The sequence below is a fragment of the Kryptolebias marmoratus genome, linkage group LG21 (genome assembly GCF_001649575.2).
Source record: "Kryptolebias marmoratus isolate JLee-2015 linkage group LG21, ASM164957v2, whole genome shotgun sequence".
NCBI classification, from domain to species: domain Eukaryota; kingdom Metazoa; phylum Chordata; class Actinopteri; order Cyprinodontiformes; family Rivulidae; genus Kryptolebias; species Kryptolebias marmoratus.
Genome location: NC_051450.1, coordinates 22677297 through 22690424, shown reverse-complemented (window position 1 = coordinate 22690424; position 13128 = coordinate 22677297). Strand labels below are relative to the sequence as shown.

Genomic DNA, 13128 nt, shown 5'->3' with positions numbered 1-13128 from the left:
CAGAAACTGCATGTTTTTGTTTTTTATTTATTGTTTTTATTGTTTTTCAATAGAAAGTCCAACTCTGCAGGTAGAAAAACGGCGAGCTGGCGTAGCAGCAGGGCTGACAGGATCTGATGAGAAGGAAGAGGAGGAGGAGGAAGAATACAGGTGAAGACAGAAGAAAGAAAAAGCTTAAAGTCTGTTTTTCTTTATCCCAGAGCTGACAGAGTCAAAAAAATCAACATATATATTCAAAAATCATATAAAAAAAATCTGAATTTCATCCCTTTAAATCGACATTCAGACGCAGGATTTCTACTTTATTTAAATTAACTTTAACTAAACTGTCCAACAAACAGTCAAAACTACAACATTTTAAAAAATAAATCTATTTCTGAGTCAGAATTACGCCTCGACGGGACAAATTATGAGGTAAAACGTAGAATTTCTGAAACATAAATGTTAAAAGTTTGAGAAATAAGTGATAAGGAAAGTTATGAGTAAAAAAACTAAAGAATCTGAAAGAAACGTTAAAATCATGTCGTCCTTTTTAACATTCAGGCTTTTATCTCAAGTTAAACTAATTTTACCTCATAATTTAAACCTTTTTTTCAAAAGACTTCCTGTTTTTAACTTGAAAACGAGCCTCCGTGGTCCTCGATCTGCTCAAAAACTGTTGGATTTTTATCACTTTAAAAAAAAACGTGCACAGATTATCGTTTCTGACGAAGGATTCAAACCTGCAGGTTGATTTAAAGCCTTTAAGTTTTTATTTCTTTCCTTTTTTACAAATTTAGCAGCAAAATGTTTGTGTTGCATAAATTAATTTCCATGATTATTAGTTTTTCATGCGAGCAGTAATCATTAAGTGGTTAACGTCATCAGCTGGAATGGTTTTTAAAGGGTTAAAACCGTTTTTATCTTTAAGACTTGAAATGAGGAAAATAAACATCTGTAAAGACGCTTCTCGCCTCTTTCCTCCCTGACGTAGAAAAATGCATCGATTTGATTCGCAGGAACCTGAGTTTTCCGACGGCCTTCCGGTTCTGAAGCGGCCTGATCCGAAGAAAACGGATCAGAGGCTGAAATCTGTGGAGGCAGGTTTTTATTTCCAGGACTTTAAGTTTGCAACTAGTTTTTTTGGGCTCAAATGTTGTTAAAATTTATTTGAACAGGTTCTTTATCTGTAAAATAATAAGAATCCAAATATTAGGTTTTAAATAAATGATTTGTTTGAAGATTAAATGAAAACAGAAATTCTTCATAAAATAAAAACTAAAATCAAGAGTTTATTCAGATTCAGGCTGTTATTCTCGTTTTGGCCACCAGGTGGCAGCAAATGAGTTTAAAATGTTGAGTTGAGTTGAGTTTTCAGGATTTTTAATCTGACCTGATTTGTTTATAATTTAAGTTGATGTTTGGATGAATTTGTTGAAGTTTTTTATGTTTAAATTCATTTCAAATGTCTTCATTCTGATTGGTCAAACAGGATTTTTTTGCTTCCTGAGATTAATCGGATTTCGCCTTCGGTCGTTTTTTGCCGGTGACTTCAGAACCGCGACAAAAACAAAAAAACGCACACCTCGCCTTGATCCTGTGACTTCCTGTCTGAGGCGAATAAACGCTTGAATCTTCCTGACGCGCTGCGGCTCCGCCTCCGGCTCTGAGAGGCGGCGCTGATTGTCCGAGGCGGAAACGGGTCTATGGGGTTGGGTTCTAGTTCTGGTTCTGGGTCAGCCGTCAGTCGGCGAGGCTAAGCTGAGAATCGACAGTAAGAGAGAAGAGAGCCAATCAGAAGAGGCCAGGGCGGCGATGGGGAGGGGTGTGCTCCTATTTGGCGTTAGCGGCTCCATCAGTAGTCTGTCCCACCGGACCGGACCGGACCGGACCGGACCGGACCGGCGGCGGGGAGATCGAGGTCAGAGGTAAGAGGAGGAGGAAGAGAAGGAGGAAGAGGAGGAGGTCACAGAGCGGTGGAGGTGATCTTCTTCAGGCCCCTCCTCTGGGCCAGAGAGGAGCAGCCGACCGGCTCCAGAACCGTGGCCACATTCCTGTTCAGCGCCGAGTAGGTGGCCGCCATCGCCCCCTGGGGGAGGAGCCAAAGAGACGGAGCGTTAAAGCGGACAGGAGGAGAGGAGGTGGGCTGTAGGAGCGCAGGTGTTCACCTTGACCAGGTGCGGCGCTTCCTGTCTCTTCAGGGTGTATTTGGGCAGCTGGTCTCTGCGGGTCACCCAGGGGTGTTTGAGGACCTGTCCCGCAGTCAGTCTCCGGTGCGGGTCCACGTGCAGCATCTTGGACACCAGGTCCTGAAGGACGACAGTGAGACGGAGGTCCTCACCTGCTTCACGGTAAAAACTGCTCCTGGTTTTTGGTTTTTTCTCACCTTTGCTTCGGCAGAAACAGAGTTCCAGTATCCTCCGCTGAGGGAGAACTTCCCGCTGCCGATCCGGGACAGAATGTCCTCCGGCGTGTCCTCCGGGCCGTTAGCGAACGGAGTGAACCTGTGGACAAACGGGGGACGAGCGTCTCAGCGTGGTGAAAGGACGTCTTTAGGCAGAAACAGACTGAAACAGCGGTAAACTGACCCGGTCAGCATGGTGTAGAGCAGAACGCCCAGACTCCAGATGTCACAGGCGGCGTCGTAGCCCTGCTTCTTCAGAACCTGCAGAGAGACAACAAGAACCTCGCAACTTCAGCTTCTGCACAGAACCGCAGCCGAAGCCCAGAGCCGAAACCAAGAGCCGAAAGACTGAAACGTTTCAGAACCACAGAAACGATTTTAAAGCTAAAAGAAGCAGAAGACAAGCTAAAAGGTAGGAGAACAATGCTAGCCACAAATTAAAAGCTGCAAAGTGTTAGCTTGAAGTTAAAAGTAGCAAAATGCTAACAAAAGCTAAAAGTGACAAAACTTAGTTCATCTCAAAAGTAGCTTAAAGCTAAAAGTAGCATTTAACGTGTTTATTGGAGGGACGTCTTTGTAAATAAAGTGAAAGGTTGCAGCGGCCATCTTTAATCTTCCAGAAGCGGTTTAGGTACGACGCACGGCTCTCCCTCAGGAGACGAACCTCCGGAGCGACGAAGTTGGCGGTGTAGCACGGTGTCATGAGCAGCCCGTTCTCCGCCCGCAGCTGCTTGGCGAAGCCGAAGTCGCAGATCCGGATGGACTCGGCGTTCCCGCTCTCATCCACGTACAGGATGTTGCTGGGCTTCAGGTCCCGGTGCACCACCTGCAGACAGACGGGAACACGCGGTTCTGAAAGAAGAACTTTTATTTTTAGGCTAGAAGTCGGATTCAGAGCTGATCGGTTCCTTTAACTCCCATTTCCGACGAGCAGTGAACGCAGCACCGTTTCAAATAAAAGCTTCAGTTTGAATATTTTTCCTCTTTAGAGGAGAAATCAAACCTGTTTCCTGAGGATCTGAAGGTTTTTAAAAATAAAACAGATTCGTTTGGTTAACAGAAGTTTGGTTCCTTCAAAATAAAATCATCTTCAGCAAAAAAAGCAAAAACATTTTTAAATATTTCCCCTTTTAATCAACTAATTAGTTATATTTTTATACAGTTTATTATTATAAGAGTGATGCTAACAGTGCACGCTGACCTATGACCCCATGACCTTGAAATCAATAGGGATCATCCCTGACCCTCAGGGTGTCCAGCTGAGATGTTTGACTTCTCTGTTTCAGAGTTAGAGGACAGATCAGACAGACGGATGGACCATAATATGTCCCGTGTCCTAGTACAAGACATAAAAGGAAGGACATGTCCAAATGAGTCTCATTAGTGTCTCATTTGACATCCTGGACAACACGAGACACAAAGTCAGGAGCAGCTTTTAAAGTTTTAAGGAAAACGTGACGAAACGACTCATCTGACCCCAAACCCAAGGTGAGCACCGTGGAGACGCACCCCGTTGCCGTGGAGATACTCCACCGTCTTGGTGATGGTGTAGAGGACAGCGCTGGCTTCTCGCTCGGAGAAGAACTTCTGGCGGAGGATCTTGTCCAGCAGCTCGCCTCCCTTCATCAGCTCCGTCACCAGGAAGACGGAGCGCCCGTCGTCGTACACCTGCGACACCAAACGTTCAGAAACCGTTCAGCAGCGTTCCGTTGTTTCCGTCCAACCGAACGCCGGCGGCGAATCGCCTCTGCAGCCGTGAAGCCGGAGTGGGCAGCTTCCCTGTCAGCCGCAGATATTTTTATCTGTAATCTGCCGTGAGTCACAGGACAACCGGGACTATTTCAATCTGATTGTTTTTCTGCTAATCAGGATGAGTCAGATTGGATGAGATGAGCAGACGGTTTTTAAAAAAAGGAGAGAATTTCAGCTCGAGGTGAATTATTAACGTGATAAAAACAGTTTTATGATTCAGACTCGTTCAAAAACATGACTGTCCTCTTTAGTCAGAAGAATATTCAAAACTACAACATTTTCTTCTATAAAGCCTAATAAATACTTGGAACTTCAGTAATAATCTAAACTTTGACTGAGTATCTACGAGTTTTATTTTGAAACTCTTCCTGTCAAAAAAAAAGAACAAATAAACTAACTGCTGAGTCACTGGTTGCCACGGTGATTCCCGCCCACTTTGGAGGGAGCAGAAAGAGGGCGGGGCAGCAGGTGTTCAATGACAAACTATGATTCTTGACCCGTTCTGCAGGTTCTGATGGATCCAGGTGGCCAGTTTTTTATTTATGAGGAGTAAAACGAGCTGAGGAAGGAAACTGCAGCGGTGCTAACGCGGCTCGGCTCAGAAGGACTGACTCGTCTCCGGTGTGACTCACGTCCTTCAGGGTGATGATGTTGGGATGCTGCCCGTATCTCAGCAGGATCTCCACCTCCTCTGCCGGGTCTCTTTTAGCTTTGTTAATAATCTGAAACACAAACGGACTGAACTCAGTTTCACAGAGACTTTCCTCGATCCGCAGGAATGTTCCTGTGCTCACCTTGACGGCGTACTCCATGCCCGTTCCTTTGTGCACGCAGCGTTTGCAGATGGAGTACGAGCCGACGCCGATGTCCTCCTCAATGTCGTACGCGTCCGAAAACTGAGACGTGCTTCTGTGAAGCTGCTGCAGGAAAACAACACAAAAAACACAACAAGTGACACGAGAGGTCGGTTAAAATCCCCCCACAGATTCACAAGATGTTCGGCTCAAAGGCAGACAAACCAAGAGGCTTTTACATGATTACCTGCCAGGCCTTTCAAAGTAAAGGTTAGATACATGCTAGTTAGCTTGTAGAGCTACTTCAGCTCATGTTAGATATTATTAAGGCTACATTAGGAGGAAACGGTCGAAGTCTTTCTGATTCTTTTTAAAAAATAAAGAATGAAGTTTTTTTAGTTAAATTAATTGATGTGAAGAGCTGAACACGAACCGCTGACTTCAACTTTCCTGACTTATTCCCAGAAACATCTGTTTGTTTCTTTTCTTTGAATAGATTCTGGTAATTTAATAATTTATTAGTTTAATTGTTTCACAAACAAGTGACACAAATAAACAAGTTTAAGCAACAAGAACGGATAAAAGAATCTGATAGTTTGAGATCAGAGAACAAACTGAAGAACTTCCTCCATCATTAAACTTTTACTACAATCCAAACAGACTGACTGTTTTGTGTCTTTTATGTTATTTGTGTTGGTGGACAGTCCTGGTCTCCTGTGAGTCTCAGCTCTGTCCTCTGAGCTTTGACCCAGACAGTCAGAGAAATCCTGGCGAGTCGGAGCCCACCTGGACGAAGGTTTTGGGCTCCGGCTGCGTCTCCTCCTCGGTTATGGCCACGAAGCTGAATCCCCTGAAGAGCTGATGGGCGTTGGCACTCGGAGGGACCCCCGGCGAGTCTGGGAGACACGGGGACAGCTGTTAGCTTACCGCTCCGTCAGACGCTCAGCTCTCAGCAGACGGGTCCAGATCTGCACCTCGGGGGGTTTTCTGCGTGAACTCTGGATCGAAATAGTACGTGTCCTCAGGTCGTCCCATCGTCGGCTTGAAAGGAGGACGGATCTCTCTGCGGAAGAGTTTCTGCACGTAGAACAGAGTTTAACAAAAGAAAGTCAGGATCGTTTCTTTCTGTCCTGGGAGGATAAAAATAAGAAGAAGGAAGGAGAAACTGACGTTCCAGTCGATGGTGTAGAAGAACTCGTGTCGTTTAATCCCCTGAACTCCGTCTGCTCCGGCTCCTACAAACAAACAAACATCAGCCGAGGAGCGTTTACCTGACAGGAAGTCCAGACAGGAAGTGACATCTGTCCTTATTACTGATGATTCTCCAGCTAAACTTTAAACTGCTTCCATTTTATAAAAGTTACCTTTACTTCCTGTTTGTCCCAGACACTCGGGTTAGTTTTACTAATATTAATAAAAATAATAACTAGAACCGTTTAATTTGTGATTTTTATCTCTGCCAACAGGAGGCAGGAACGGCTTTAATGTTTCTAATCTAAAGAACAATCAATACAGGAAGTACTGCATCATAGCTGGAGCCCTTCAGAATAAAAGCTTGCTTAGTTATTTCAGGCCTTTAAAAGGTTTATTTTACCGTAAACACGGCGGCATTTTCACCGAAACTAAAAGCAGTATTTAAATAAAGTTTTAAATCCTGTTTGAGAAAAAAAGTTTCTGTTCAACAAAACTTTAGAAAAGTGTTTTGAAAATTATTATTATTATTACCTGCTGCCATTAAAAATGGGTGATCATGTAACTGCCTCCGTCTGTCTGTTAGTAAAATATCTCATGCACCAGCTGACAGAATCTAACAGACGTGGAGCTCAGATCAGGTGTGGTAGTAGCTGAGAGTCATCATATAAGATGCTCGGTGAGGGAATGTTAGCTTTTTATCTGCTGGTATTTGTTGCACTTTTACAGCTTTTCTGTGTTTTTTTGTCACAAATTCAGCGGATTCCTTCAACAGTGATGTTTCTGCAGGTGTTTGTTGCTTCGGCTCTTTTTCGTTGTTTTTTTACCTAATCTGTTGGCGGGGTTTCGTTTGAACAGGTTCCTGAGGAGACTCTGAGCCGCGGGGCTGAGAAACTGTGGCATTCCCAACTTGGCTCTGCGGGGAGAGAAACACAACGTTGGACAGGAGAGACGAATCAGAGCGAGAGCAGCGAGCTGAAAGATAAGACGACAACAGGAAGCGGCGTCAGCGCTCTGCAGAGACGACTCAGCGTTTTCAGAGTCGGAGGAAACGGGAGGAGTTAATGTTTCCTCCGAGGTGTGTTTTTAATTTTTATCCGACTCGATTTCACTTCCTCCTCCTTTTGCTGCAGCGCTGTTAGAAAATCTACGAGTTTATTTCCCTTATCTGTCCTCCGCTCCGTCCCACCCCGTCCTCGTCTTGAATGTCTCGGCTGACTCGTACTTTGAGCTGTAATGAAAGCTGAAATGCGGCTGCAGAGACCAGATAAAATGTCTTACTTGAGGATCATTGTCATTGTCTCTTTCCGGTCTTTGCCTTGAAACGGCAGCGTTCCCGTCAGCATCTCAAACTGGAGGAAACAGAACAAAAAGATTCAGAGTCTTTCCTGCGGAGAGAAAAGTGGTCTCGATCAATAGATCTGTCTGGAGGTCTATTCGAGTCCGAACACAAACAGATCCCATCAGGTCATTATTTATTCATGGGTTCTCAGAGAGCTGCAGCTCAGAGGAACTCCTCAAAACTGCATCAACATCTGAGTTCTGTGTGTTAACCTCTGGAAAAGAAGCTATAATCCTCAGGTTTCGTATTATGAATGTTAAACAGCAACAGCTGGATTGAAAATGAAAATCTGGGCCAGTTTTTAACACTTATTATTTGGCATCTAAAACGAGGCTCTGGAATGCCGCAGACTCCCTCGTGAAGCGATGTTTGTAACTTTTCACTGACAGCCCACTGAGATATTTGCTTCATTTACATAAATTTGGGCCGATTTTCCTCTAAATGCAGCTTAAAGCTCATTTAAATGTGATCAAACTGGTCCGATATCAGTGCCGTCTCACCATGAGCACGCCGTACGACCACCAGTCGGCGCTCTGCGTGTGACCCCGCCTGTTCACCACCTCGGGAGCCATGTACTCCACCGTCCCACAGAAGGAGTAGGCCTTGTTCTCGTGGTCTATGGACTCCTTACTGAGGCCGAAGTCTGAACACACATCAGACCCAAACAAAGAGAAGAAGTGAAGACAAAGATGGTGGGCAGCAGCTGAAAAGAGCAGCAGGAGGACACACATGGAGTGACAGAAACACAAAGAAGTGTAATATTACACACCGGTCAGCTTGATGTGTCCTTCGTCATCCAGCAGGATGCTGAAACAAGAGAAGATTCATCACGCCATCTGCATCCATCGGTCAGCTTCACCGTGGACTAAATGTCTTCAGGACAAACAGGAAGTGGAAACGCTTCCGGCTTCAAGTACCAGCAGGCCTTAAAGTGGCTCTCAGTCAGTTTTTATGGACTTTTTCACTTCATTTAGGTCTGAATGTCTGAAAACACGAGTGGACTGGTTCTGGTTCTGGTTCTGGTTCTGGTTCTGGTTCTTCACCTTCTGTACTTCCAAGAAACACCGCGAGGAACACATAAATCAAACTAAAGTCCTGGTGTTCCTTGTCGAGTTTGAGTCAAATCTTAAACGTGACTCTCAGCTACGACCACCGCATCTTATTGGCTAGGATCGATTAGCTGTGGCCTCCATCTTGAATCAGGTTGTAGACGTTCATCCAATCATTACTTTCTGAGAGTTTCAATAAAGTTTGGCCTCTGGATCATGAGATATTTTGCTAACAGACTCAAACGAACGCACATGGCGGCGGCGGCAGGTGATGATGAAACGGCAGGAAGTGGTTTCACAGAAACTACGAGGTTAAATGTGAGTCTTAGCAGCGAATTGAAGCACTGAAACTCTTTGTTTTCCAAAATCTTATCAAGAGATGATCTCCCAGACTTTAAAACTGTAAGTGTGTGTGTGTGTGTGTGAGCGCACTTCTCAGGCTTCAGGTCTCTGTAGATGATGCCGAGGCCGTGGAGGTGATCGAGAGCCAGAGCCAGCTCCGCCAGGTAGAACTTCACGTCTTCCTCTGTGAACATCACCTGCAGCAAAGAGAAACCAAACCTCTCACAGCAACGTTTCACTCAGCTCAGAAACAAGTCTGAACGCTCAGAGCGTCAGGATCAGCATCAGGCAGCAGGTACCTCTTTGGAGAGCCGGGTGAAGAGATCTCCTCCTCGGAGAAAGTCCAGGATCAGGTAGAGCTTCCCCTCCGTCTGAAACGCTGCAGGGAGAAACGTCACGAGCTGAGACGAGACCCGAGGTTCTGATTGGCTCAGGGAGGCCTGCCGCTGGTTGACTCACCATAATGTAGCTTGATGATGAAGGGATGGTTGACCTCGGCCAGGATGTCCCTCTCCATCTTGGTCCTGACTCGGTCCCGAACTGAAAAGGCAAAAACACAACAACGTTACTGACTTTAGTTCAGACGGCAGCTGGGGAGGAACGGGAGGGAAGAGAGAAGAAGTCAACCCAGTTACATCAGCGAGGTGTTCGTGTCGAAGGATTTATTTTTCCTCTTTTCGCTCCACTCCTCTTTAGCTCCTTTTGTCGGTCTCACCTGAAGGTGTGAAGATCCATTCTGGGAGATGAAGACCGAGAAATCACAAAAAAAAACTTGTTTCTGAGCGAACAGCCTCAGCTGACTCTGAACTTCTACAACCCAGGAAACAGGAAGTCCACCTCTTCACGTCTCTGACCTTTACTTTGTTCTAAAACCATCCTAATCTAAATTCAAGGTTCCACTGAGTCGTTCTGTGTTTAACAACCAGCAGCTTGTAGAACCTCCTCCAGCAGCAGAACTCTCAGTGGGTTCCTGGTTGTGGAGGAGTTGTGGCCCACTCTTCTTTCCAGCGTTTCTGCTCAGCTCTCTGAGGTTCTGGTTCTGGTTCTGGACCGTTCTGCTGTGTTTGGGATCATTGTCCTGTTTGTCGGACAGATGGCCTCACATCTGACTCCAGAATCAGCCCACACCATCAGCCCTCCACCACCGTGCTGACAGCTGCAGTGCATTCTGGGTAAACATCTGGGATCACAGACGTGTTAGATTGTTGAAGCTGCTGCCGCAGCCTTCTCTCGTTTCTAGGAATTGGAGGCAGCAGGAACTGTTTTTACAGAAGCTGCCATGTTTTATTTTTTTGGAACCAGCTTCTGAGCACTTAAGCCCCGCCCACAATCATGGCGTCACGTGAGTTCATGAATCAACTGATTACGGCTTTTAGAAAACTGAATATTTGAACAGGAAGGAAAGAACTGCATGAAACAACAAGAGGCAACACCTGAAAACAAGTTCTCTCAGGCATTTTTATTTTATTTGACTGACAGCAGCTTCCCGTTTGTTCACACGGAGGAGGCGGGACTTAAAACCAGTCCGTCTTTGTCCGACTGTCCCACGGTGTTTAATAAATAACGACACGGTGGAATCTGTTTCTGTACATCTGAGGTCATATTTGGATCGTTTTAGACCAGATCAGGAGGTTTTTTTCTTTTTACCGTCACTTTAATTCTTTAAAAAAGGCTCGGGGATTTCCCAGAACAAACAGGAGGACACGGTGCATCATGAGGGGATATTTTTTGCTGATTTACTCGTGTGGTGGAACAGAACACGAAGCAGCGCGGTTTATGATGACTCTTCAACAGGAAGTGGATTTTACAGTAAAAATGAAGCCTTACCTTTCAGCGTGGCTTTCTTCAGGACCTTCATGGCGTACAGATGACCCGTGTCCGGTCCGGTGAGCTTCTTCACCAAAAACACCTGAAGACACGCCGACAGGTTAGACACACGCACACACACAGCCCAAACGGGACGAGAATGCTTCATTCATGACGACGACGACATCGAGAGCCGGTCAGCCCGCCGTCTCCATGGCAACCGCCTCTCAAACACTGACAGCAGGGAAACACTGCAGGGTTTGGAGTGGCAGTGACTCCCACACACACACACACACACACCTTGCCGAAGGAGCCTTGTCCCAGGACTTTGCGGAGCTCGAACTGCCGTGGGTCGGCCTTCTCCGAGCCTTCCTTCACCACGTGTGTGATGCTGATCTCTTTGATCGGAACGTCGTCCTGAAACCAACAAAACAAAACTGACTTAGGATTTTAGTTTAGTTTAGTTAGAGGCTAAAACTCAGCCGCTGCAAGCTGAAAGAGTTCCTGCTTCACATCCTTTAGTTTGTCAAAATTCAAGTCAAATTCAGTCCCATTAAAATCCTCCTTTAATGCCGTTTGTCTACATTTTGTATGTGATCCAAGTTTAAAATAAAAATGTTGAAAACCAACAGAGTGAATCAAAAGCTGGTTAAATTTGCAGGAAAAAATAATAAACAAATAAATAAATAAATCACCCGAATCTAAAACAGTCGAGTTCAGGAAACAAATTCATGCAAATTTTAATCAAATCAGAGGCAGAAAAGTTCTGCCTGTAAATGTTAGAAAAGTCCTGAAGTCATGTTAAACTTTAAGCCTTTAAAGGCTTTTTGTTTGGTTTTAAATGACATTAATATCATAATGTGAAAAGATTATTTACTGTGTTGTTTATGATGAGCATGTTGGCTAAAAAACAGATTTTATGTTTCAGGAGTTTTTCTCTTCCTGGTTAATTAATGGTAAAATAAATAAATAAACTATTAGATTTTTAATATTTAGAAAAGTGGCTGGATCCGCTCAGTCTGAGGACCTCCACAGACCTTCAGCAGGTCTTCACAGACCTTCAGCAGGTCTTCACAGACCTTCACAGACCTTCTGCAGGTCTTCACAGACCTCCACAGACCTTCTGCAGGTCTTCACAGACCTTCTGCAGGTCTTCACAGACCTTCTGCAGGTCTTCACAGACCTTCTGCAGGTCTTCACAGACCTCCACAGACCTCCACAGACCTTCACAGACCTTCTGCAGGTCTTCACACAGGTGTCCTGCTCATCATCAGAGCAGTGAATCAGAATGTCTCTGGTTTGATTTGGAACCGGAGGATCGGCCGTGAGCTCCCTCACTTCACTGTGACTCACAGGTTGGTCAGGCTTCCCGAGCGTTCGTCATCCACACAGCGGGACGTTGCAAAACACACACACACACACACACACACACACACACCGTCGTCATGGAGACGCCTCAGATACCTGCTGCAGCTCACCGACGCCAAACAACAAACAAACAAACAACAACAACAACAAACTCATCCTGAAGCTGCCTCTGTTTACTCTGATGCAACAAACAAACAAAGCAGACTTCCTCCCATCATCCTCTCTGCTCCTCTTCATACCTGCAGATCCCAGGTAGGAGACCTGCTTCCTGCCAGCTGTCCCAGTGCATTCTGGGTCCTGTAGTCCCGGCTGCGGCTGAGGCTCTGCGGCGCCAACATCCTCCGAAGGACGGACTGCGAGGCGGCGAGATGAGGACGGGAGAAATTTTCTCCTCCCTCCCTCTCTGCCATCTCTCCTCCCTCCGACTCACCTCCTCTGCCCGTTCGAGCCGTTCTCACCTCTCCGTTCTGGTTCACACCTCCCCCCGTCTCTTCGTTATCGGTCCCTCCCTCCCTCCCTCCCCCCGTCTCTTCGTTATCGGTCCCTCCCTCCGTCTCTTCATTAAGGTTGCACTCTTCACAGAGGAGAGGGAGGGAGGGGGGGGGCGCTTCCTGTCTCTCTGCTAAATAATTAAACTGTAAATAACGCCGGACATTTCCTTTTGTTCCCGTTTATTTATAGCACGTGTCTCGGACAAATCAGAGCAAAAACAAAGTCTTCTTTGTTGCTTTTTAAACTCAGCTTCAGGTTTTTTTGGAAAAATCTGAGCAAACTGGACAAAAAGAGGAAAAAAGACAAAAAAATACAACGATCTGAAGACCAGGACTTTAAGAAAAACTTCTGCTATATATACACCTTAGACATCCACTAGTAACATCTTCATGACACTCACATATAGGAACGCGGGGTGGGCACTATGGCCATGGGAGGCGAACACACACTCTCGCCTCTTATGCCTGTGCCCACCTACAGCGATTACACTTAGACACTAGGTTTGGATTGAGCTGGAGTGGAGGAAATTCAGCTCCTTCACTCCCTCGTCTCTCCTTTTAATGGCACTGTGTAACAACACACATCAACAGCACATCTGGGGGTGGGGAT

General features: G+C 45.7%; 1 protein-coding gene across 3 annotated transcripts in view; it reads right to left on the bottom strand.

Moving 5' to 3' along the window:
• Positions 1-7: 7 nt before the first annotated feature.
• Positions 8-13128, bottom strand: part of rps6ka3b (ribosomal protein S6 kinase, polypeptide 3b) — a 31665-nt gene continuing 18544 nt past the window's right edge. For 2 of the 3 annotated variants that reach the window (XM_037973141.1, XM_017440592.3), the window contains 20 exons: positions 10960-11076; positions 10681-10762; positions 9313-9393; positions 9153-9232; positions 8944-9050; positions 8232-8269; positions 7963-8105; positions 7402-7472; positions 6948-7036; positions 6100-6164; positions 5904-6006; positions 5716-5825; positions 4930-5055; positions 4768-4857; positions 3893-4051; positions 3048-3209; positions 2568-2644; positions 2366-2483; positions 2148-2288; positions 8-2068 (listed from right to left, as the gene is read on the bottom strand). In XM_037973141.1, coding sequence (XP_037829069.1) covers positions 1946-2068; positions 2148-2288; positions 2366-2483; positions 2568-2644; positions 3048-3209; positions 3893-4051; positions 4768-4857; positions 4930-5055; positions 5716-5825; positions 5904-6006; positions 6100-6164; positions 6948-7036; positions 7402-7472; positions 7963-8105; positions 8232-8269; positions 8944-9050; positions 9153-9232; positions 9313-9393; positions 10681-10762; positions 10960-11076 — 2082 coding nt within the window. In that variant the 3' untranslated portion in view covers positions 8-1945. The remainder of the gene's footprint in view (positions 2069-2147; positions 2289-2365; positions 2484-2567; positions 2645-3047; positions 3210-3892; positions 4052-4767; positions 4858-4929; positions 5056-5715; positions 5826-5903; positions 6007-6099; positions 6165-6947; positions 7037-7401; positions 7473-7962; positions 8106-8231; positions 8270-8943; positions 9051-9152; positions 9233-9312; positions 9394-10680; positions 10763-10959; positions 11077-13128) is intronic. The other variant, XM_025002662.2, reaches the window with a different exon arrangement.